The sequence below is a fragment of the Oncorhynchus keta genome, chromosome 19 (assembly GCF_023373465.1).
Source record: "Oncorhynchus keta strain PuntledgeMale-10-30-2019 chromosome 19, Oket_V2, whole genome shotgun sequence".
NCBI classification, from domain to species: domain Eukaryota; kingdom Metazoa; phylum Chordata; class Actinopteri; order Salmoniformes; family Salmonidae; genus Oncorhynchus; species Oncorhynchus keta.
In genome coordinates this window covers 79,597,500-79,621,201 of record NC_068439.1, presented here as the reverse complement: position 1 = coordinate 79,621,201, position 23,702 = coordinate 79,597,500, and the positions used below count along the sequence as shown (strand labels likewise).

At 44.4% G+C, this 23,702-nt stretch overlaps 2 protein-coding genes and 1 long non-coding RNA gene across 41 annotated transcripts in view; 1 reads left to right on the top strand and 2 right to left on the bottom strand.

Annotated features, from left to right (window-relative positions):
• LOC118375895 (zinc finger protein DPF3) overlaps positions 1-20,724 on the top strand; it is a 56,443-nt gene extending 35,719 nt beyond the window's left edge. Inside the window, exons 7-12 of one of the 2 annotated variants that reach the window (XM_052471455.1) lie at positions 1,026-1,067; positions 4,896-5,048; positions 9,418-9,546; positions 13,040-13,152; positions 17,528-17,609; positions 18,611-20,724. In XM_052471455.1, the coding sequence (XP_052327415.1) occupies positions 1,026-1,067; positions 4,896-5,048; positions 9,418-9,546; positions 13,040-13,152; positions 17,528-17,609; positions 18,611-18,678 (587 nt within the window). In that variant the 3' untranslated portion in view covers positions 18,679-20,724. The remainder of the gene's footprint in view (positions 1-1,025; positions 1,068-4,895; positions 5,049-9,417; positions 9,547-13,039; positions 13,153-17,527; positions 17,610-18,610) is intronic. The other variant, XM_052471456.1, reaches the window with a different exon arrangement.
• Positions 1,572-4,555, bottom strand: LOC127909511 (uncharacterized). Of its 38 annotated transcripts, none has more exons than XR_008071674.1 (7): positions 4,102-4,463; positions 3,417-3,657; positions 2,747-2,944; positions 2,496-2,705; positions 1,909-2,236; positions 1,750-1,785; positions 1,572-1,708 (listed from the first exon to the last, which is right to left on the bottom strand). It is a non-coding gene; the product is annotated as an uncharacterized LOC127909511 (long non-coding RNA). The 38 variants fall into 38 exon arrangements; XR_008071679.1 differs by adding an exon at positions 3,868-4,101 and having other exon boundaries at positions 1,609-2,236; positions 3,417-3,539; positions 4,307-4,393; positions 4,435-4,555; XR_008071689.1 differs by having other exon boundaries at positions 1,609-1,949; positions 1,991-2,036; positions 2,078-2,236.
• Positions 20,725-22,712: 1,988 nt separating the features above from the next.
• rgs6 (regulator of G protein signaling 6) overlaps positions 22,713-23,702 on the bottom strand; it is a 41,592-nt gene continuing 40,602 nt past the window's right edge. The window contains exon 17 of the mRNA XM_052468974.1: positions 22,713-23,702. This exon is cut by the window's right edge and continues 269 nt beyond it. The gene's annotated coding sequence lies outside the window, so the exon portion shown is untranslated.

The window sequence follows — 23,702 nt, the reverse complement described above, 5'->3', positions numbered from 1 at the left end:
CAAAAGTGACTGTGCAGGCCAGTCAAGTTCTTCCACACCGATCTCAACAAACCATTTTGGTATGGACTTCGCTTTGTGCACGGTTGCATCGTCTTGCTGAAACAAGGAAAGGGCCTTCCCCAAACTGTTTCCACAAAGTTGGAAGCACAGAATCTTCTAGAATTTCATGGTGTGCTGTCACGTTAAGATTTCCGTTGGACTGCCTGATCTTGAAGCGTGATTCATCATTCCAGAGAACGTGTTTCCACTACTCCAATGACGACAAGCTTTTCACCACTCCAGCCGACACGTGGCGATCTGAGGCTTGTGTGCGGCTGCTCGGCCACGGAAACCCATTTGATGAAGCTCCCGACGAACAGTTATTGTGCTGATGTTGCTTCCAGTGGCAGTTTGGAACTCGGTAGTGAGGGTTGCAACCGAGGACAGACCATATTTACACGCTATGCGCTTCAGCACTCGGTGGTCCCGTTCTGTGAGCTTGTGTGACCTACCACTTTGCGGCTGAGCCATTGTTGCTCCTAGACATTTCCACTTCACAGTGACACCACTTACAGTTGACCGGGGCAGCTCCAGCAAGGCAGAGATTTGACAAACTGACATGTTTGGAAAGGTGCCATCCTGCCACGTTGAAAGTAGCTGAGCTCTTCAGGAAGGGCCAATGTTTGTCTATGGAGATTGCATGGCTGTGTGCTCGATTTTATACACCTGTCAGCAACGGGTGTGGCTGAAATAGCTGAAATCCACTAATTTGAAGTGGTGTCCACATACTTTTGTATATATATATAGTGTAGCTTCCGATCAATAACCTTATTTGACTTTCCTTGGGGTGAGAGGAGCCTCTGTTCCCTCTCTAGCATGTCGGACGTTAGCATAGCATGCTACTTCTACCTAAATGAAAACATGGGAGGACCTGGTACTCATGTCGTGAGATATTATAGCCTCTTTGAATGAAACTCTTATTTTTGTTATTTTTCTTTCTTTCTTTGTTATTTTTCTTTTCGTGTCCTCTGTTCCTTCCTTTCCAGACAGAAACAAACAAAAGCATAAGTCAAAAACTGCCGACTCAGGTATCTGGATATGCGTGTGTCCTCTTTTCTCCGTGTGGCTTCTCTCTTAACGACAAGATCAGGGACAACTGGGGTTTGTTTGATTTGAGCTAGCATGGGTCACGTTCAGACGGGTTCAAAGTTTACACCACATCCAGGGGTATCAACAGATATGCTTATATTTAAAATGTAGAATACAGAAGGATGTAAGATACAAGATGTGTCTATGTTGCACCCTCCTGAATGGGGCCCTTGGTTGTCTTTCTGTTTCTGCTTTGGCTAACAATAGCCAAGGCTAAAGTAGAAATGCATCTGGCTACCAGCAAAACCAATCTAAGCAATCTATCGCTATTATGCTTACTAATTGCATAAGCATATGATTATTCAATTCTTAGACCAAAGCAAGCTTGCATGGCGCTAACATAACTTTACGGTATCTGCTGGTTTGTTATCAAGTTGCTGGGGAAGAATGATCTTTGAGCATCAGCTGAGCTAATGTTTCTGTAGTGCTGTAACGATGCTGTCGCAGACAACCTAACCTGCTGTCACAGGGGTTTCTGGGTAATACAGACAACCTAACCCGCTGTCACTATGGTTTCTGGGTATTACAGACAACCTAACCCGCTGTCACTGGGGTTTCTGGGTATTACAGACAACCTAACCTGCTGTCACTGGGGTTTCTGGGTATTACAGACAACCTAACCCGCTGTCACTGGGGTTTCTGGGTAATACAGACAACCTAACCCGCTGTCACTGGGGTTTCTGGGTATTACAGACAACCTAACCCGCTGTCACTGGGGTTTCTGGGTATTACAGACAACCTAACCCGCTGTCACTGGGGTTTCTGGGTATTACAGACAACCTAACCCGCTGTCACTGGGGTTTCTGGGTAATACAGACAACCTAACCCGCTGTCACTGGGGTTTCTGGGTAATACAGACAACCTAACCCGCTGTCACTGGGGTTTCTGGGTATTACAGACAACCTAACCTGCTGTCACTATGGTTTCTGGGTATTACAGACAACCTAACCTGCTGTCACTGGGGTTTCTGGGTAATACAGACAACCTAACCCGCTGTCACTGGGGTTTCTGGGTAATACAGACAACCTAACCTGCTGTCACTGGGGTTTCTGGGTAATACAGACAACCTAACCCGCTGTCACTGGGGTTTCTGGGTCATAAAGACAACCTAACCCGCTGTCACTGACAACAACCTAACCCGCTGTCACTGGGGTTTCTGGGTAATACATAACCTGCTGTCACTGGGTCTGTCACTGGGGTTTCTGGGTATGCTGTCACTGGGGTTTCTGGGTAATACAGACAACCTAACCCGCTGTCACTGGGGTTTCTGGGTAATACAGACAACCTAACCCGCTGTCACTGGGGTTTCTGGGTAATACAGACAACCTAACCTGCTGTCACTGGGGTTTCTGGGTAATACAGACAACCTAACCCGCTGTCACTGGGGTTTCTGGGTCATAAAGACAACCTAACCCGCTGTCACTGGGGTTTCTGGGTAATACAGACAACCTAACCTGCTGTCACTGGGGTTTCTGGGTAATACAGACAACCTAACCTGCTGTCACTGGGGTTTCTGGGTAATACAGACAACCTAACCTGCTGTCACTGGGGTTTCTGGGTATTACAGACAACCTAACCTGCTGTCACTGGGGTTTCTGGGTATTACAGACAACCTAACCCGCTGTCACTGGGGTTTCTGGGTATTACAGACAACCTAACCTGCTGTCACTATGGTTTCTGGGTATCACAGACAACCTAACCTGCTGTCACTATGGTTTCTGGGTAATACAGACAACCTAACCTGCTGTCACTATGGTTTCTGGGTATCACAGACAATCTAACCTGCTGTCACTGTGATGTTACCAGACAACCTAACCTGCTGTCACTGGGGTTTCTGGATAATACAGACAACCTAACCTGCTATCACTATGGTTTCTGGGTATTACAGACAACCTAACCTGCTGTCACTATGGTTTCTGGGTATCACAGACAATCTAACCCGCTGTCACTGGGGTTTCTGGGTATTACAGACAACCTAACCTGCTGTCACTATGGTTTCTGGGTATCACAGACAATCTAACCCGCTGTCACTGGGGTTTCTGGGTATTACAGACAACCTAACCTGCTGTCACTGGGGTTTCTGGGTATTACAGACAACCTAACCCGCTGTCACTATGGTTTCTCTGTATTAAAGACAACCTAACCTGCTGTCACTATGGTTTCTGGGGCTGTCACTATGGTTTCTGGGTATTACAGACAACCTAACCTGCTGTCACTATGGTTTCTGGGTATTACAGACAACCTAACCCGCTGTCACTGGGGTTTCTGGGTATTACAGACAACCTAACCTGCTGTCACTATGGTTTCTGGGTATCACAGACAACCTAACCTGCTATCACTATGGTTTCTGGGTATTACAGACAACCTAACCTGCTGTCACTATGGTTTCTGGGTATTACAGACAACCTAACCTGCTATCACTATGGTTTCTGGGTATTACAGACAACCTAACTTGCTGTCACTATGGTTTCTGGGTATTACAGACAACCTAACCTGCTGTCACTGGGGTTTCTGGGTATTACAGACAACCTAACCCGCTGTCACTGGGGTTTCTGGGTATTACAGACAACCTAACATGCTGTCACTATGGTTTCTGGGTATCACAGACAACCTAACCTGCTGTCACTATGGCTTCTGGGTAATACAGACAACCTAACCTGCTGTCACTATGGTTTCTGGGTAATACAGACAACCTAACCTGCTGTCACTATGGTTTCTGGGTATCACAGACAATCTAACCCGCTGTCACTGTGATGTTACCAGACAACCTAACCTGCTGTCACTATGGTTTCTGGCTATTACAGACAACCTAACCCACTGTCACTGGGGTTTCTGGGTAATACAGACAACCTAACCCGCTGTCACTATGGTTTCTGGGTAATACAGACAACCTAACCTGCTGTCACTGGGGTTTCTGGGTAATACAGACAACCTAACCTGCTGTCACTGGGGTTTCTGGGTATTACAGATAACCTAACCCGCTGTCACTATGGTTTCTGGGTATTACAGACAACCTAACCCACTGTCACTGGGGTTTCTGGGTAATACAGACAACCTAACCCGCTGTCACTATGGTTTCTGGGTAATACAGACAACCTAACCTGCTGTCACTGGGGTTTCTGGGTAATACAGACAACCTAACCTGCTGTCACTGGGGTTTCTGGGTATTACAGACAACCTAACCCGCTGTCACTATGGTTTCTCGGTATTACAGACAACCTAACCTGCTGTCACTATGGTTTCTGGGTATTACAGACAACCTAACCTGCTGTCACTATGGTTTCTGGGTATTACAGACAACCTAACCCACTGTCAATGTGATGTTACCAGACAACCTAGACAACAACATTCTCAACAGTGTTCTCAGAGTGGTCTCCATTTCCCCACATATTGTCTTTCTCGAGTATTACAGTGCTGTGTCTTTCAAGGGAGTCCTTTCATAAAGACGTTGTTAGTTTTACGGATCCCAGGCTACTCTCCTAGTAGGAATGTTCTGGTAAATGAGTTCCCTGGTATTGTAGTTAGTTAGATATATAGAAGTGTCAATCCTCTTAAGATAAAGCCTTCCCCAATAAGACATTGAGAACCTTGTTAACGGTTGGTCCTTTTGTCTTGAATGCTGGGTCGTCTTCAGTAGTGCACGCAAGTAGCAAAGCGCTTAAATTAAAATTTGATTTCAGTTACGACCATAGTGTTTCCCTCCGTTTCAAAACCATTTCCTCATGTTCTGTGGTTCTAATGGATTCTAATGCTTCTGTGTTCTACAGTCTGTGGCAAACGCTACAAGAACCGCCCAGGCCTGAGTTACCACTACGCCCACACACACCTGGCTGAGGAGGAAGGGGAGGAGGAGAGGGAGGAAGAGATGCCACCGACCCCGCCACCACACCGACCAGACCCAGACCCAGACAACCACAAACGTAAGAGACGACCAGGGTTTAAACTAAATGCTTAGTAGTAGTACAGGGTTATAACTTGATGATGGAATGACACCCGAGTACCTCTGACATACCACTGTTGAATGGAGTATATTACCTCTGACATAGCATACCACTGTCGAATGGAGTGTATTACCTCTGACATACCACTGTCGGAATGGAGTGTATTACCTCTGACATAGCATACCACTGTCGAATGGAGTGTATTACCTCTGACATACCACTGTCGGAATGGAGTGTATTATCTCTGACATAGCATACCACTGTCGAATGGAGTGTATTACCTCTGACATACCACTGTCGAATGGAGTGTATTACCTCTGACATACCACTGTCGGAATGGAGTGTATTACCTCTGACATACCACTGTTGAATGGAGTGTATTATCTCTGACATACCACTGTTGAATGGAGTGTATTATCTCTGACATACCACTATCGAATGGAGTGTATTATCTCTGACATACCACTATTGAATGGAGTGTATTATCTCTGACATACCACTATCGAATGGAGTGCATTATCTCTGACATAGCATACCACTGTCGGAATGGAGTGTATTATCTCTGACATACCACTATCGAATGGAGTGCATTATCTCTGACATACCACTGTCGGAATGGAGTGTATTATCTCTGACATAGCACTGTCGGAATGGAGTGTATTATCTCTGACATAGCATACCACTGTCGGAATGGAGTGTATTATCTCTGACATACCACTGTCGAATGGAGTGTATTATCTCTGACATAGCATACCACTCTCGGAATGGAGTGTATTATCTCTGACATACCACTGTTGAATGGAGTTTATTATCTCTGACATACCACTGTTGAATGGAGTGTATTATCTCTGACATACCACTGTCGAATGGAGTGTATTATCTCTGACATACCGCTGTCGAATGGAGTGTATTATCTCTGACATACCACTGTTGAATGGAGTGTATTATCTCTGACATACCACTGTTGAATGGAGTGTATTATCTCTGACATACCACTGTCGAATGGAGTGTATTATCTCTGACATACCACTGTCGAATGGAGTGTATTATCTCTGACATACCACTGTTGAATGGAGTGTATTATCTCTGACATACCACTGTTGAATGGAGTGTATTATCTCTGACATACCACTGTTGAATGGAGTGTATTATCTCTGACATACCACTGTTGAATGGAGTGTATTATCTCTGACATACCACTGTTGAATGGAGTGTATTATCTCTGACATACCACTGTTGAATGGAGTGTATTATCTCTGACATACCACTGTTGAATGGAGTGTATTATCTCTGACATACCACTGTTGAATGGAGTTTATTATCTCTGACATACCACTGTTGAATGGAGTTTATTATCTCTGACATACCACTGTTGAATGGAGTGTATTATCTCTGACATACCACTGTTGAATGGAGTGTATTATCTCTGACATACCACTGTTGAATGGAGTGTATTATCTCTGACATACCACTGTTGAATGGAGTGTATTATCTCTGACATACCACTGTTGAATGGAGTGTATTATCTCTGACATACCACTGTTGAATGGAGTGTATTATCTCTGACATACCACTGTTGAATGGAGTGTATTATCTCTGACATGGATTAAACATTTAAAAATAGATGAAATAATAATGTAGGACAAAACCCACATCAACACGGTAGCAGCACAACATGACAACGACATGGTAGCAACACAACACGACAACGACATGGTAGCAACACAACACGGTAGCAGAACAACATGACAACGACATGGTAGCAGCACAACATGACAACGACATGGTAGCAACACAACATGACAACGACATGGTAGCAACACAACACGATAGCAGCACAACATGGTAGCAACACAACACTGTAGCAGCACAACATGACCATGACATGGTAGCAGCACAACATGACAACAACATGGTAGCAACACAACACGATAGCAGCACAACATGGTAGCAGCACAACATGGTAGCAGCACAACATGGTAGCAACACAACATGACAACAACATGGTAGCAACACAACATGGTAGCAGCACAACATGACAACAACATGGTAGCAACACAACACGATAGCAACACAACACGATAGCAGCACAACATGGTAGCAACACAACACGATAGCAGCACAACATGGTAGCAGCACAACATGACAACAACATGGTAGCAACACAACACGATAGCAACACAACACGATAGCAGCACAACATGGTAGCAACACAACACGATAGCAATACAACATGACAACGACATGGTAGCAACACAACATGACAACGACATGGTAGCAACACAACATGACAACGACATGGTAGCAACACAACATGACAACGACATGGTAGCAACACAACACGATAGCAGCACAACATGGTAGCAACACAACATGACAACGACATGGTAGCAACACAACACGATAGCAGCACAACATGGTAGCAACACAACATGACAACGACATGGTAGCAACACAACATGACAACGACATGGTAGCAACACAACACGATAGCAGCACAACATGGTAGCAACACAACATGACAACGACATGGTAGCAACACAACACTGTAGCAACACAACACGATAGCAATACAACATGACAACGACATGGTAGCAACACAACATGACAACGACATGGTAGCAGCACAACATGACAACGACATGGTAGCAGCACAACATGACAACGACATGGTAGCAGCACAACATGGTAGCAGCACAACATGGTAGCAACACAACATGACAACAACATGGTAGCAACACAACACGATAGCAGCACAACATGGTAGCAGCACAACATGACAACAACATGGTAGCAACACAACACGATAGCAACACAACACGATAGCAGCACAACATGGTAGCAACACAACACGATAGCAGCACAACATGGTAGCAGCACAACATGACAACAACATGGTAGCAACACAACACGATAGCAACACAACACGATAGCAGCACAACATGGTAGCAACACAACACGATAGCAATACAACATGACAACGACATGGTAGCAACACAACATGACAACGACATGGTAGCAACACAACATGACAACGACACAGTAGCAACACAACATGGTAGCAATACAACACAGTAGCAACATGACAACGACATGGTAGCAACACAACACTGTAGCAGCACAACATGACAACGACATGGTAGCAACACAACACGATAACACAACACTGTAGCAGCACAACATGACCATGACATGGTAGCAACACAACACTGTAGCAGCACAACATGACAACGACATGGTAGCAACACAACACGGTAGCAGCACAACATGACAACGACATGGTAGCAACACAACACGGTAGCAGCACAACATGACAACGACATGGTAGCAACACAACACGGTAGCAGCACAACATGACAACGACATGGTAGCAACACAACACTGTAGCAGCACAACATGACAACAACATGGTAGCAGCACAACATGACAACGACATGGTAGCAACACAACATGACAACGACATGGTAGCAGCACAACATGACAACGACATGGTAGCAACACAACACGGTAGCAACACAACATGGTAGCAACACAACACGGTAGCAGCACAACATGACAACGACATGGTAGCAACACAACATGACAACGACATGGTAGCAACACAACACTGTAGCAACACAACATGACAACGACATGGTAGCAACACAACACGGTAGCAGCACAACATGACAACGACATGGTAGCAACACAACACGGTAGCAGAACAACATGACAACGACATGGTACAAACATTACTGTGCTCAGAGAACAGCAGAAAGGGCAAGATGGCAGAGACAACAATACATCAGCAATAGGATATCATATGGAATGCTGCCTGGAATACCCATCTGTCTGGGCCCCCCCCTACATCTCAGAAAGCCCTGTACAGATAGACACATGTCTAGTTACTCCTCATACTGCGTACAGTGGCCTTCACAGAGTATGCATACCCCTTTGACTTATTCCACAAAGCTGTCATCAAGGCATAGGGGGGGCTACTTTTTGAAGAATATCAAATATAATTGGATTTGTTTTACACTTTTTTGGTTACTACATGAATCCATATCCATACACTATATATGTTCCTAATGTTTTGTACACTCACTGTGTGTATATCTATATCCATATCTATATATATCCTACTTCTATACAGCTCAGAGGGCGGATACTGTATAGTAATCTATATTTTGTGTTTCTATACAGCTCAGAGGGCAGTAGATGGTTCCATCGTTCCTAACGAGGAGATATATGCTGTATAGTAATCTATATTTTGTGTTTCTATACAGCTCAGAGGGCAGTAGATGGTTCCATCGTTCCTAACGAGGAGATATATGCTGTATAGTAATCTATATTTTGTGTTTCTATACAGCTCAGAGGGCGGCAGATGGCTCCATCATCCCTAACGACTACTGTGACTTCTGTCTGGGAGACTCTGACTCTAACAGGAAGACTGGCCAGGCTGAGGAGCTGGTGTCCTGCTCTGACTGCGGCCGCTCCGGTGAGTAGACTGCTCTACAGACTGCTCTACAGACTGCTCTTCAGACTGCTATACAGACTGCACTACAGACTGCACTACAGACTGCTCTACAGACTGCACTACAGACTGCTCTACAGACTGCTCTACAGACTGCACTACAGACTGCTCTTCAGACTGCTCTACAGACTGCACTACAGACTGCTCTACAGACTGCTCTACAGACTGCTCTTCAGACTGCTCTACAGACTGCTCTACAGACTGCTCTTCAGACTGCTCTTCAGACTGCTCTACAGACTGCTCTTCAGACTGCTCTACAGACTGCTCTACAGACTGCTCTACAGACTGCTCTACAGACTGCTCTACAGACTGCTCTACAGACTGCTCTACAGACTGCTCTACAGACTGCTCTACAGACTGCTCTACAGACTGCTCTACAGACTGCTCTACAGACTGCTCTACAGACTGCTCTACAGACTGCTCTACAGATTGCACTGTAGCAAGGCCATGCTGCGTCCTTCATGACGAGAGATACCCAAACTTTAAAACTGTAAATATATTCCTCTAATGTTACACAGTGTAATATAGCCAATGATGACTTCAGTCTAGTAATGTTTAACCTATTTTACTTTGATTCCAATAAACCAATTTGAAATGAAATCACTAAACAGTAGTAGACAAGTGTTGTATCCCACCATATCTACTCTGTCCAGTCGTGAACAGTAAGGACACAGACACTGGTCAGATAGGTCACAAATCCTCAGAGGTATTTAATTCACAATCAAAAAAAGGCCTCTACCTTCTCATCAATTCAGAGTGATTGCTCATTTCAAACTCACAACTCACAACTCACACAAAGCTCATGTCAGAGACTTTTTCAGTTGATTGTTGCTTTGCTCTCCTGTCTGATGTATTCACGCTAGCTGGCCAGGGTCGTGGGGGAGCGAAAACAGACTGGAAAGAAGACGAGCGTTCTCTGGAAGAGTTGTTCTATATTCACGCTAGCTGGCCGGAGCCGTGGGGGAGTAGGAAGACAGAAAAGAAGACGAGCGTTCTCTGGTCTAGTTGTTCTATATTCACGCTCGCTGGCCGGAGCCGTGTGGGGAAAGAAGACTAGCGTTCTCTGGAAGAGTTGTTCTATATTCACGCTAGCTGGCCAGGGTCGTGGGGGAGTAGGAAGACAGGAAAGAAGACGAGCGTTCTCTGTAAGAGTTGTTCTGCGATGCGTAACCTAGTGGTTAGAGCGTTGGACTAGTAGCTGGAAGGTTGCAAGTTCAAACCCCCGAGCTGACAAGGTACAAATCTGTCGTTCTGCCCCTGAACAGGCAGTTAACCCACTAGGCCGTCATTGAAAATAAGAATTGGTTCTTAACTGACTTGCCTAGTTAAATAAAGGTACACATTTAATTTAAATAAAAAGCCAGTCAACCTTCTTTGAGGATGTCGAGCTAGAGGACATTTTTGTTTTCCGACGATGAAGACAATCGGTGCTGAGACAGAACTCTTTTTCTTGAAAAGCAAAATAATTTGCAGAAAAAACTGCAGATTCTTTTTGTTTTCTGGACTTTTTGTAGATACTTTGAATAAGTTAGGGAATGTTATTTTCCTACAAAACAAACTCTTGAGAGCAAAGGATGGACATCAAGGCATCTGTTGCTGTTTGAGAGAGCTTTTTCTTGGAGCTTTTCTTGTTTTTCCTCTGAAGGAGAAAAGCCAGTGCTGTTCTGTATAACATGGATTTAATCATTTAGTAAAGCCTAAATAGTTCAAGAATTGACCGGAATTAAACCAAAATATAAACTGGTCCTATACATCTTGAGCATGCTGCTGTTACCTCTGGACTGTAAGGGTGTGGAGGAGGGGTGTACTTGGACCCTGAGTCACTCCATTGGTCAGAGAGGACAGTTAGCCGAGAGGTAAGAGCCAACCCCATCTCTCTCTGTAGACCATTGAAACTCGGCTGGTGTAGGAACACATGGAAAGAAGATGATTGGATAAATGTGGCAGTCATTGTTCCACCACCATAGGATGGAAGATAATACCTAAACAAAATACGTAGCCACGACAGAGACTACGTCCTTTAGAGAGAGATACACAGAGAGCAGAGAGAGAGACAGAGACTACATCCTTTAGAGAGAGAGACTACGTCCTTTAGAGAGAGAGACACGGAGAGCAGAGACAGAGACTACATCCTTTAGAGAGAGAGATACGGAGAGCAGAGAGAGACTACGTCCTTTAGAGAGAGAGAGACACGTCCTTTAGAGAGAGAGACACGGAGAGCAGAGAGAGAGACTACGTCCTTTAGAGAGAGAGACACGGAGAGCAGAGAGAGACTACGTCCTTTAGAGAGAGAGACACGGAGAGCAGAGAGAGACTACGTCCTTTAGAGAGAGAGAGACACGTCCTTTAGAGAGAGAGACACGGAGAGCAGAGAGAGAGACACGTCCTTTAGAGAGAGAGAGACACGGAGAGCAGAGAGAGAGACACGGAGAGCAGAGAGAGAGACACGTCCTTTAGAGAGAGAGAGACACGGAGAGCAGAGAGAGAGACTACGTCCTTTAGAGAGAGAGACACATCCTTTAGAGAGAGAGACACGGAGAGCAGAGAGAGAGACTACGTCCTTTAGAGAGAGAGAGACACGTCCTTTAGAGAGAGAGACACGGAGAGCAGAGAGAGAGACTACGTCCTTTAGAGAGAGAGACACGGAGAGCAGAGAGAGACTACGTCCTTTAGAGAGAGAGACACGGAGAGCAGAGAGAGACTACGTCCTTTAGAGAGAGAGTCCTTTAGAGAGAGAGACACGGAGAGCAGAGAGAGAGACACGTCCTTTAGAGAGAGAGACACGGAGAGCAGAGAGAGAGACACGGAGAGCAGAGAGAGAGAGACGTCCTTTAGAGAGAGAGAGACACGTCCTTTAGAGAGAGAGACACGGAGAGCAGAGAGAGAGACTACGTCCTTTAGAGAGAGAGACACATCCTTTAGAGAGAGAGACACGGAGAGCAGAGAGAGAGACTACGTCCTTTATTTTTCTTTACTTTGGCAGTGTAAACACATTTCCCAATAAATCCCCCTTATATATATATATATTTATGAGAGAGAGAGAGAGAGAGAGAGAGAGTTGGTTGCGTGCCTGGTCCAATGATTGTCTCTGCCAGGACTGTTTGGTTTCAGAGAGATGAGTGCTTATGGCTCATTGATATCCCATTGACACTGATGAGAACTCACTTGTGGTTTTATGAATGGGTAACGTGTGCTATTCTGACAGCTCCATTATAGTAAAGTAGGCCGGTCACAAGCCCGCTATACTTAAGTCAGAAAACATGTTTTGTTTGTTTGTTGGCAATGTGATTTTAGCCACAACTTGTCATAGACCGTCTGAACGACAGATACCCTTGTCTGCTGTGTTCATTTCGACACACAGCTGAACTCATTGACCATTAAACAAAAAAACAGAGCTGAGTGCGTTTTTCTGCATTGAGTTGTACATGTAAATGAGTCTCCCTCTTTGCCTCCCCAGGCCACCCAACCTGTCTGCAGTTCACAGACAACATGATGATGGCGGTAAAGACCTACCAGTGGCAGTGCATCGAGTGCAAGTCCTGCAGCCTCTGCGGCACCTCAGAGAACGACGTAAGTGCGATGGATAACCGTTCCCAGACCTGTTATTCAAAACGTGCCTACTCTTGGCTCCCGTAACTACCTAGCCTTTAGCTCAGCGGGCTACCCGTTGTTCTCGAGAGGTCAGATCACAGTGGAAGGGATTTAGCATTGTGTCAGTTGTATTATGTCTGTGATGTGGTGTTGTGTCAGTTACCACACTGTGTCAGTTACCACACAGTGTCAGTTACCACACAGTGTCAGTTACCACCCTGTGTCAGTTACCACCCCGTGTCAGTTACCTCATTGTGTCAGTTACCACACACTCATTGTGTCAGTTACCACATTGTGTTACACCCCGTTACCACCCTGTGTCAGTTACCACACACTGTCAGTTACCACCCCGTGTCAGTTACCACATTGTGTCAGTTACCACCCCGTGTCAGTTACCACACACTGTCAGTTACCACCCCGTGTCAGTTACCACCCCGTGTCAGTTACCACACAGTTACCACATTGTGTCAGTTACCTCATTGTGTCAGTTACCACATTGTGTCAGTTACCACCCTGTGTCAGTTACCACTCTGTGTCAGTTACCACACTGTGTCAGTTACCATATTATGTCAGTGCCCAGTTACAGTTACCACCCTGTGTCAGTTACCACTGTGTCAGTTACCACAGTTACCTCCCTGTGTCAGTTACCACCCCGTGTCAGTTACCACCCAGTGTCAGTTACCACACTGTGTCAGTTACCACACTGTGTCAGTTACCACCCTGTGTCAGTTACCACCCCGTGTCAGTTACCACACTGTGTCAGTTACCACACTGTGTCAGTTACCACCCTGTGTCAGTTACCACCCTGTGTCAGTTACCACACAGTGTCAGTTACCACCCTGTGTCAGTTACCACCCTGTGTCAGTTACCACCCTGTGTCAGTTACCACACTGTGTCAGTTACCACCCTGTGTCAGTTACCACACAGTGTCAGTTACCACCCTGTGTCAGTTACCACACTGTGTCAGTTACCACACTGTGTCAGTTACCACATTGTGTCAGTTACCACATTGTGTCAGTTACCACATTGTGTCAGTTACCACACTGTGTCAGTTACCACCCAGTGTCAGTTACCACATTGTGTCAGTTACCACACTGTCAGTTACCACACCGTGTCAGTTACCTCATTGTGTCAGTTACCACATTGTGTCAGTTACCACATTGTGTCAGTTACCACATTGTGTCAGTTACCACACCGTGTCAGTTACCACATTGTGTCAGTTACCACTTGTGTCAGTTACCACATGTGTCAGTTACCTCATTGTGTCAGTTACCTCATTGTGTCAGTTACCACATTGTGTCAGTTACCACATTGTGTCAGTTACCACACTGTGTCAGTTACCACATTGTGTCAGTTACCTCATTGTGTCAGTTACCACATTGTGTCAGTTACCACACTGTGTCAGTTACCACATTGTGTCAGTTACCACATTGTGTCAGTTACCACACTGTGTCAGTTACCACCCTGTGTCAGTTACCACACTGTGTCAGTTACCACACTGTGTCAGTTACCACCCTGTGTCAGTTACCACATTGTGTCAGTTACCACACTGTGTCAGTTACCACATTGTGTCAGTTACCACATTGTGTCAGTTACCACATTGTGTCAGTTACCACATTGTGTCAGTTACCACATTGTGTCAGTTACCACATTGTGTCAGTTACCACATTGTGTCAGTTACCACATTGTGTCAGTTACCACATTGTGTCAGTTACCACATTGTGTCAGTTACCTCATTGTGTCAGTTACCACATTGTGTCAGTTACCACATTGTGTCAGTTACCTCATTGTGTCAGTTACCACATTGTGTCAGTTACCTCATTGTGTCAGTTACCACATTGTGTCAGTTACCACATTGTGTCAGTTACCACATTGTGTCAGTTACCTCATTGTGTCAGTTACCACCCCGTGTCAGTTACCACCCAGTGTCAGTTACCACATTGTGTCAGTTACCACATTGTGTCAACATTGTGTCAGTTACCTCATTGTGTTAACATTGTGTCAGTTACCACATTGTGTCAGTTACCACATTGTGTCAGTTACCACCCAGTGTCAGTTACCACATTGTGTCAGTTACCTCATTGTGTTAACATTGTGTCAGTTACCACATTGTGTCAGTTACCACATTGTGTCAGTTACCACCCCGTGTCATTGTGTCAGTTACCTCATTACCACCCCGTGTCAGTTACCACCCTTACCTCATTGTGTCAGTTACCACATTGTGTCAGTTACCACATTGTGTCAGTTACCACATTGTGTCAGTTACCACCCTGTGTCAGTTACCACATTGTGTCAGTTACCACATTGTGTCAGTTACCACATTGTGTCAGTTACCACACTGTGTCAGTTACCACATTGTGTCAGTTACCACATTGTGTCAGTTACCACATTGTGTCAGTTACCACCCTGTGTCAGTTACCACATTGTGTCAGTTACCACACTGTGTCAGTTACCACACTGTGTCAGTTACCACCCTGTGTCAGTTACCACATTGTGTCAGTTACCACATTGTGTCAGTTACCACATTGTGTCAGTTACCACCCCGTGTCAGTTACCACACTGTGTCAGTTACCACATTGTGTCAGTTACCACCCTGTGTCAGTTACCACCCCGTGTCAGTTACCACATTGTGTCAGTTACCACACTGTGTCAGTTACCACCCGTGTCAGTTACCACACAGTGTCAGTTACCACCCTGTGTCAGACCACACCAGTGTCAGTTACCTCATTGTGTCAGTTACCTCATTGTGTCAGTTACCACATTGTGTCAGTTACTCACCAGGAGACTGTGTCAGTTACTACAAGAGGACTTGTGTCAGTTACCACAATTGTGTCAGTTACCACACTGTCAGTTACCAGCACATGTCAGTTACCTCATTGTGTCAGTTACCACATTGTGTCAGTTACCACCCCGTGTCAGTTACCACATCTCTGTCAGTTACCACACTCTCTGTCAGTTACCACACTGTGTCAGTACCACTGTGTCAGTTACCTCATTGTTGTGTCAGTTACCTCATTGTGTCAGTTACCACCCTGTGTCAGTTACCACATTGTGTCAGTTACCACATCTGTCAGTCACCACCCTGTGTCAGTTACCTCATTGTGTCAGTTACCTCATTGTGTCAGTTACCTCATTGTGTCAGTTACCTCATTGTGTCAGTTACCACATTGTGTCAGTTACCACACTGTGTCAGTTACCACATCTGTGTCAGTTACCACATTGTGTCAGTTACCACACTGTGTCAGTTACCACCCTGTGTCAGTTACCACATTGTGTCAGTTACTACACAGTGCCAGTTACCACATTGTGTCAGTTACCTCATTGTGTCAGTTACCTCATTGTGTCAGTTACCACATTGTGTCAGTTACCACACTGTGTCAGTTACACATCTGTGTCAGTTACCTCATCGTGTCAGTTACCACCCTGTGTCAGTTACCACATTGTGTCAGTTACCCCCTCTGTCAGTTACCTCATTGTGTCAGTTACCACCCCGTGTCAGTTACCACATCTCTGTCAGTTACCACATCTGTCAGTTACCACCTCTGTCAGTTACCTCATTGTGTCAGTTACCACCCGTGTCAGTTACCACCCAGTGTCAGTTACCACCCAGTGTCAGTTACCCCATTGTGTTAACATTGTGTCAGTTACCTCATTGTGTTAACATTGTGTCAGTTACCACATTGTGTCAGTTACCACCCAGTGTCAGTTACCACCCAGTGTCAGTTACCACATTGTGTCAGTTACCCCATTGTGTTAACATTGTGTCAGTTACCCCATTGTGTTAACATTGTGTCAGTTACCTCATTGTGTCAGTTACCACCCCGTGTCAGTTACCACCCCGTGTCAGTTACCACCCCTGTCAGTTACATCTCTCAGTTACCACATTGTGTTAACATTGTGTCAGTTACCTCATTGTGTTAACATTGTGTCAGTTACCACATTGTGTCAGTTACCACTCCAGTGTCAGTTACCACATCAGTGTCAGTTACCACATTGTGTCAGTTACCCTACATTGTGTTAACATTGTGTCAGTTACCCCATTGTGTTAACATTGTGTCAGTTACCACATTGTGTCAGTTACCACATTGTGTCAGTTACCTCATTGTGTTAACATTGTGTCAGTTACCACATTGTGTCAGTTACCACATTGTGTCAGTTACCTCATTGTGTTAACATTGTGTCAGTCCCTCCTCTCTACCACATTGTGTCAGTTACCACATTGTGTCAGTTACCTCATCTGTGTCCTAACATTGTGTCAGTTACCACACCTCTCCCCCTGTCAGTTACCTCATCCTCAGTTACCACATTGTGTCAGTTACCACATTGTGTTAACATTGTGTGTTTGTCTCTGTAGGACCAGCTGTTGTTCTGTGACGACTGTGACAGAGGATACCACATGTACTGTCTGAAGCCCCCCATGACCAAACCTCCTGAAGGTAAGACCACTAGACAGTGCAGTCAGTATACATTATAAAGACTGATCCCACACAGCTCTGTGATAATACACAGAGTCTCTCTCCTCTCTGACGGACATTCTCACCAGGAGACTGAGTGTAAATCACGTTACCATACAAGAGGACTTCAGAGTCCGCTATCTAAGTTCCGGAAACAATTGTTTAATGTCTTGAAGTTTAAAAACGAGGCACAGTACTTTCAACTACCAGCACATGAACACAGCGTTGCATTTCTAGTCCACAACAAGAAGATCAAGTGTTTTGACTCTCCCCTCCCCTCTCTCTCCTCTACATCTCTCTCTCCCCCCCTCCTCTCTACATCTCTCTCTCTCCCCCTCCTCTCTACATCTCTCTCTCTCCCCCCTCCTCTCTACATCTCTCTCTCCCCCCTCCTCTCTACATCTCTCTCTCCCCCCTCCTCTCTACATCTCTCTCTCCCCCCTCGTCTCTACATCTCTCCCCCCCTCCTCTCTACATCTCTCTCCCCCTCCTCTCTACATCTCTCTCTCCCCCTCCTCTCTCCTCTCTACATCTCTCTCTCCCCCCCCCCTCCTCTCTACATCTCTCTCCCCCTCCTCTCTACATCTCTCCCTCTCCTCTTCCCTCTCCTCTCTACATCTCTCTCCCCTCTTTACTCTCTCTCTCCATCTCTCATCTCCCCCCCTCTCTACATCTCTCTCCCCCTCCTCTCTACATCTCTCTCTCCCCCTCCTCTCTCCATCTCTCTCTTCCCCCTCCTCTCTACATCTCTCTCTCTCCTCTCTCTGTCTCTGTCTCTACATCTCTCTCTCCCCCTCTCTGTCTCTGTCTCTCTCTCTGTCTCTCTCTCTCTCTCTCTCTCTCTCTCCCTCCCTCTCTCCTCTCTCTCCCCTTCCTCTCTCATCTCTCTCTCTCTCTCTCTCTCTCTCTCTCTCTCTCTCTCTCTCTCTCTCTCTCTCTCTCTCTCTCTCTCTCTCTCTCTCTCTCTCTCTCTCTCTCTCTAGGGAGCTGGAGCTGTCACCTGTGTTTGGATCTGTTGAAGGACAAGGCCTCAGCCTATGAAGAGCCATAGCATCACACACACCATAATGCATTTACAGGCTCAGGGCGTAACGTTCAGTCTCACCTCGTTCACTTTCTCAGTTTCTTGTGTGAGGAGAAAGTGCTACCCTCTACCTCTGAAATGGAAACACAACCCTACAGATGCAACACTTCTACAACATGCAATCCTTATCTGCCAATCAGTTCTCTACCTCACAACTTCACAACCAACCACAGACAGAACCCAACAGGCAAACAGGCAATACATTCCACCAGTGATTTACCAGGTATCATGTGAGGTCATAATTAAGCGACATAGGTCAGGACCCCTTTGAACCAAAATGTCATTCTGTGCTATAAAAAAAAAAAAAATTAAAAAATTAAAAACTCCACAAAGAATAGTAAAATAGTTTAAATAGTAATCTTGTTCCACAGTGTTTGACACTGCTGTTGTACCATGTAGTCTCATCTGACTGTTAGCTAACTAGAGATGTTTGTCTTAGCTGAGATCAAAAAAAAAAACACTTATGTGCCTGACAAGGAGAGTTTGTGTCTGTTTGACAAACATTTGATTTAGTTTCCAGTCCCGTCCTTGTTTAGATTTCACAGTGACGTTATTTCATATTTCGCACCAAGACATATCAAATATTTGAAATAGCGTTACTCACAGGACTTGTCTAACATCATTTTATCAAGGTGTAACACAAACCCCTTTAGGGGGTTGTTGCAGCCACTATTTTATATTTCAGTTAGGATCTTAGCAAGGTTTTTTATTTTTTATCCCAGTTTGTGGTTACTAGGATACTAAGTACCCAATGACAACGATCTAAACAGTTATTCATTTAAAACTGGTCGAAATGTCTGGTTGTTGTGACTGTTGCTGTGGACGGATGCTTTGTTTGATAGAGAAAACAATGCAATCGTGCTCCACTTCAGAGTCCCCTATCTAAATCACGTTACCATACAAGAGGACTTCAGAGTCCCCTGTCTAAATCACATTACCATACAAGAGGTTTTGTCGTTTAAATAACTTTGTTTTTGTTGTTGTTGGGAAGATTGATGTAGGACATAGGGACAATGATAGGACTGCATCCATAGAGAGACATATTCACATAGAGACACAATCCATTCACACTGGGTCACAAACATACACAAAACACACCAAACCTCGTAGCTCTACCACCACGTTTCAGTCGGTGAATGGTACAAGGCGATCGTTTCGACTGGCGCGTAGGATACCTCGCCTTGTCCGCGTTAATCATGCGCCCGTTGTTTTTTTTTTGTACATTTGTATCTTTATGTTTTTAGTAAATGTCAACTTGTTTTATAGGCATCCCCTTCCACTTTGTATATCATTCAAAACTCTTAATGTAAAACCTTCCAACATTCTTATATAACGATTCACGTTCTTCCACGTGAACATGGTGGCGATAGATTTGCACTGAACAAGGTCATTATAAGATTACATTATAGGACTATTGGATAGATTTTAAAGAACACGGAAACACAATCCTGAAACAGTGGTAGAAGAACTGAAATTGTTTTTAGCGATGTTGTTTTAAAAAATTTAAAAAATCTTTTTTTTTTTAAACGTATTTAATGCTTAAAAATGAATGACGACGTCATGACTGGAAATGTCTTACAGCTATTTTCTTATTTTGTGTTTTGATATTGTTTCTCTCCTCAGACAATCATGAAGTAGACTAGATACTGCATATTGCTCGAGTACCCAAAGGGTTCCCTATTCCCTCTATAGTGCACTACTTTTGGGCCCTTGTTAACAATAGTGCACTAATATAAGGAATAAGATGCCATTTTGAGACGCATACATGATGTTAATTAACATCTGAATGGTTACCTTGGTTTCACCCCCCTGTTTTAACAACTTCCTGTTTATATCACCATGCCAACTTCACACTCTTGAGAAATATGTGTGTCAATATAATTTTGTTTTATATTGGAGACCATCAATTATATATGGATACTATTTTGTGTCGGTTTTGGGTACATTGTTAACCGTTTGTATGTATGTTTTTAGTTTTTTTTTGTGTTGAAATAAAGATTTAGTCCTTGGTTATATTCTCGACTAATTAATTTGTTTGAGCTGGTTAGTGATATTTCTCTGACATCTGTTTGACATTTCTTTAGTTAAATGTGTTCTGGGATAACAGCATCCCGCTGAAAATGACTAGAATGTAAATATCTGTTAAAAACCTCTCATCTTAGTGCAAGTCGAGGTCAAAACTAGGCATCTACTGGCTCCAATTTGTAGACCTACGGTTTTCACCCTGACATGGTACGTGAGTGTTGGTACTTCCGTCTCTCTCTCTGCACATTTACACGCCGGTTCCTGTGATCATTACAGACAAGGAACCGTTTGTTGTGTCGTAGTTAAACCATCCAAGGCTTTTTAACCTTTAACCTTGATATATATTAGTAAGAGCTTGGGGGTCATTCAGGGACTTTTTTAGCCTTCACTCACAATTACATCCTTGTTTTTCAGGCCTGACCTCTGACCGCTCTATAATGGTCCCGTGTGACCCCTGCTTTCCCTGACTAGTAGTCTTCCTGAGCATGTTGAGAACCTTAGGGCTAGTCTTTTTGTGGTATCAGGTCTTCCTCAGCATGTTGAGAACCTTAGGGCCAGTCTGTTGGTGCTATCAGGTCTTCCTGAGCATGTTGAGAACCTTAGGGCCAGTCTGTTTGTGGTATCAGGTCTTCCTCAGCATGTTGAGAACCTTAGGGCCAGTCTGTTTGTGGTATCAGGTCTTCCTCAGCATGTTGAGAACCTTAGGGCCAGTCTGTTGGTGCTATCAGGTCTTCCTGAGCATGTTGAGAACCTTAGGGCCAGTCTGTTTGTGGTATCAGGTCTTCCTGAGCATGTTGAGAACCTTAGGGCCAGTCTGTTTGTGCTATCAGGTCTTCCTGAGCACGTTAAATAAAAAATGGGTGTCACGAGATTTCTATACCTGTACTTTGTATCACAAGCTCATCAGAGTTGATCAAAGTAAACGGCTGTATTTGTGTCATTGCGGAATCTCCTTTTCATTAATATCCTGAATGCTGATTGGCTGACAGCTGTGGTATATCAGACCGTATACCACGGGTATGTCAAAACATGTATTTTTAATGCTCTAATTACGTTGGTAACCAGTTTACAATGACAATAAGGGACCTCTGTGTTTGTGGTATATGGCCAATATACCACATCTAATGGCTGTATCGAGGCACTTCACGATGTGTTGTTGGTAAAGCATTCCAGGTGAACCTGGTTGAGAGAATGCCAAGTGTGTGCAAAGCTGTCATCAAGGCAAAGGGTGGCTACTTTGAAGAATCTCAAATGCAAAATATATTTAAATTTGTTTTAACACTTTTTTGGTTACTACATGATTCCATATGTGTTATTTCATAGTTTTGATGTTTTAACTTATTCTACAAAGTAGGAAATAGTTTTAAAAAATAAAGAAAAACCCTCAAATGAGTAGGTGTGTCCAAACGTTTGACTGGTACTGTATATCTATACTTTCTACTTTCAATCATTTATTTTTCAACTGATACCTGGTTGACGAGTCCTTTGACACTTGTGGGGGGTCCTACGAGCAAGACAGAGTTTTGTCGGCCAAACCGTTCAGACGCAACAGATGTTTTCATGCTCATTTTTGTCTTTGTGTCCTGGTCTGACAAACGGCGCTGTGGATCTGCCACTTTCTACCGCAGATGTGTTGGATTGAGATGCAGCCCAAAACAAATATGGTGGATTGAGATGCAGCCCAAAACAAATATGGTGGATTGAGATGCACCCCAAAACAAATATGGTGGATTGAGATGCACCCCAAAACAAATATGGTGGATTGAGATGCACCCAAAACAAATATGGTGGATTGAGATGCACCCCAAAACAAATATGGTGGATTGAGATGCACCCCAAAACAAATATGGTGGATTGAGATGCACCCCAAAACAAATATGGTGGATTGAGATGGAGCCCAATACAAATTAGGTGGATTGAGATGCAGCCCAATACAAATGCGGTGGATTGAGACGCAGCCCAAAACAAAAAGAAAACAAACAACATTTTGGAATGGGGATTTTTATTTTATTTTGTTAATTAGGGTGTGTCATTCAAACTCTTTTTTTTTATTTTTTTATTTTTTAAGTAACTAAAATCAAATCAAGGCTGAAAAACTCAGTAGAAAGAGCAGAACAGACCGTAATGTTCCCCTTTCCATATACTGGTCTACTTCAGAGTGGCGAATGAAAATAAGGTGCTTATTCTAAATCCATTATAAACATCATTTAACCATTTTTATGTTTATATAATAAAGGTTTTATACAGTAGTAACATGAGCTGAGATAAAGTAGAAGTCTGACGTTCCGTTTGGTTATAGAATCTATTAAAGGAACCAGAGAGACAGAGAGAGAGAGAGCCAGAGAGAGAGAGCCAAAGTGAGCCAGAGACAGAGAGAGAGAGAGACAGAGAGGGAGAGAGCCAGAGAGACAGAGAGGGAGAGAGCCAGAGAGAGAGAGCCAAAGTGAGCCAGAGAGGGAGAGAGCCAGATAGAGAGAGAGACAGAGAGGGAGAGAGCCAGAGAGAGAGCCAGAGAGAGAGAGAGAGCCAAAGTGAGCCAGAGAGAGAGACAGAGCCAGAGAGGGAGGGAGAGAGCCAGAAGGGAGAGGGAGAGAGACAGAGAGAGAGCCAGAGAGGGAGAGAGAGAGAGACAGAGAGAGAGAGACAGACAGAGAGACAGAGGGAGAGAGAGAGGCAGGGAGAGAGAGACAGGGAGAGAGAGAGAGAGACAGAGAGCCAGAGAGAGAGAGCCAGAGAGAGCAGGCAGAGTTATGTTGATAAACTACAGTGTCTGCGTCCCAAATCGCACCTTATTGTCTTCATAGTACACTGCTTTAGACTAAGGCCCAGGCTAGGATGTTGCCAGTCTCCACTACTTTAGACTAATGCCCAGGCTAGGATGTTGCCAGTCTCCAAAGTGTACACTTTCTTGTATGGATTACACAAATCACATGGGCTCGAGTCAGAAATAGTGCACTATATAAGAC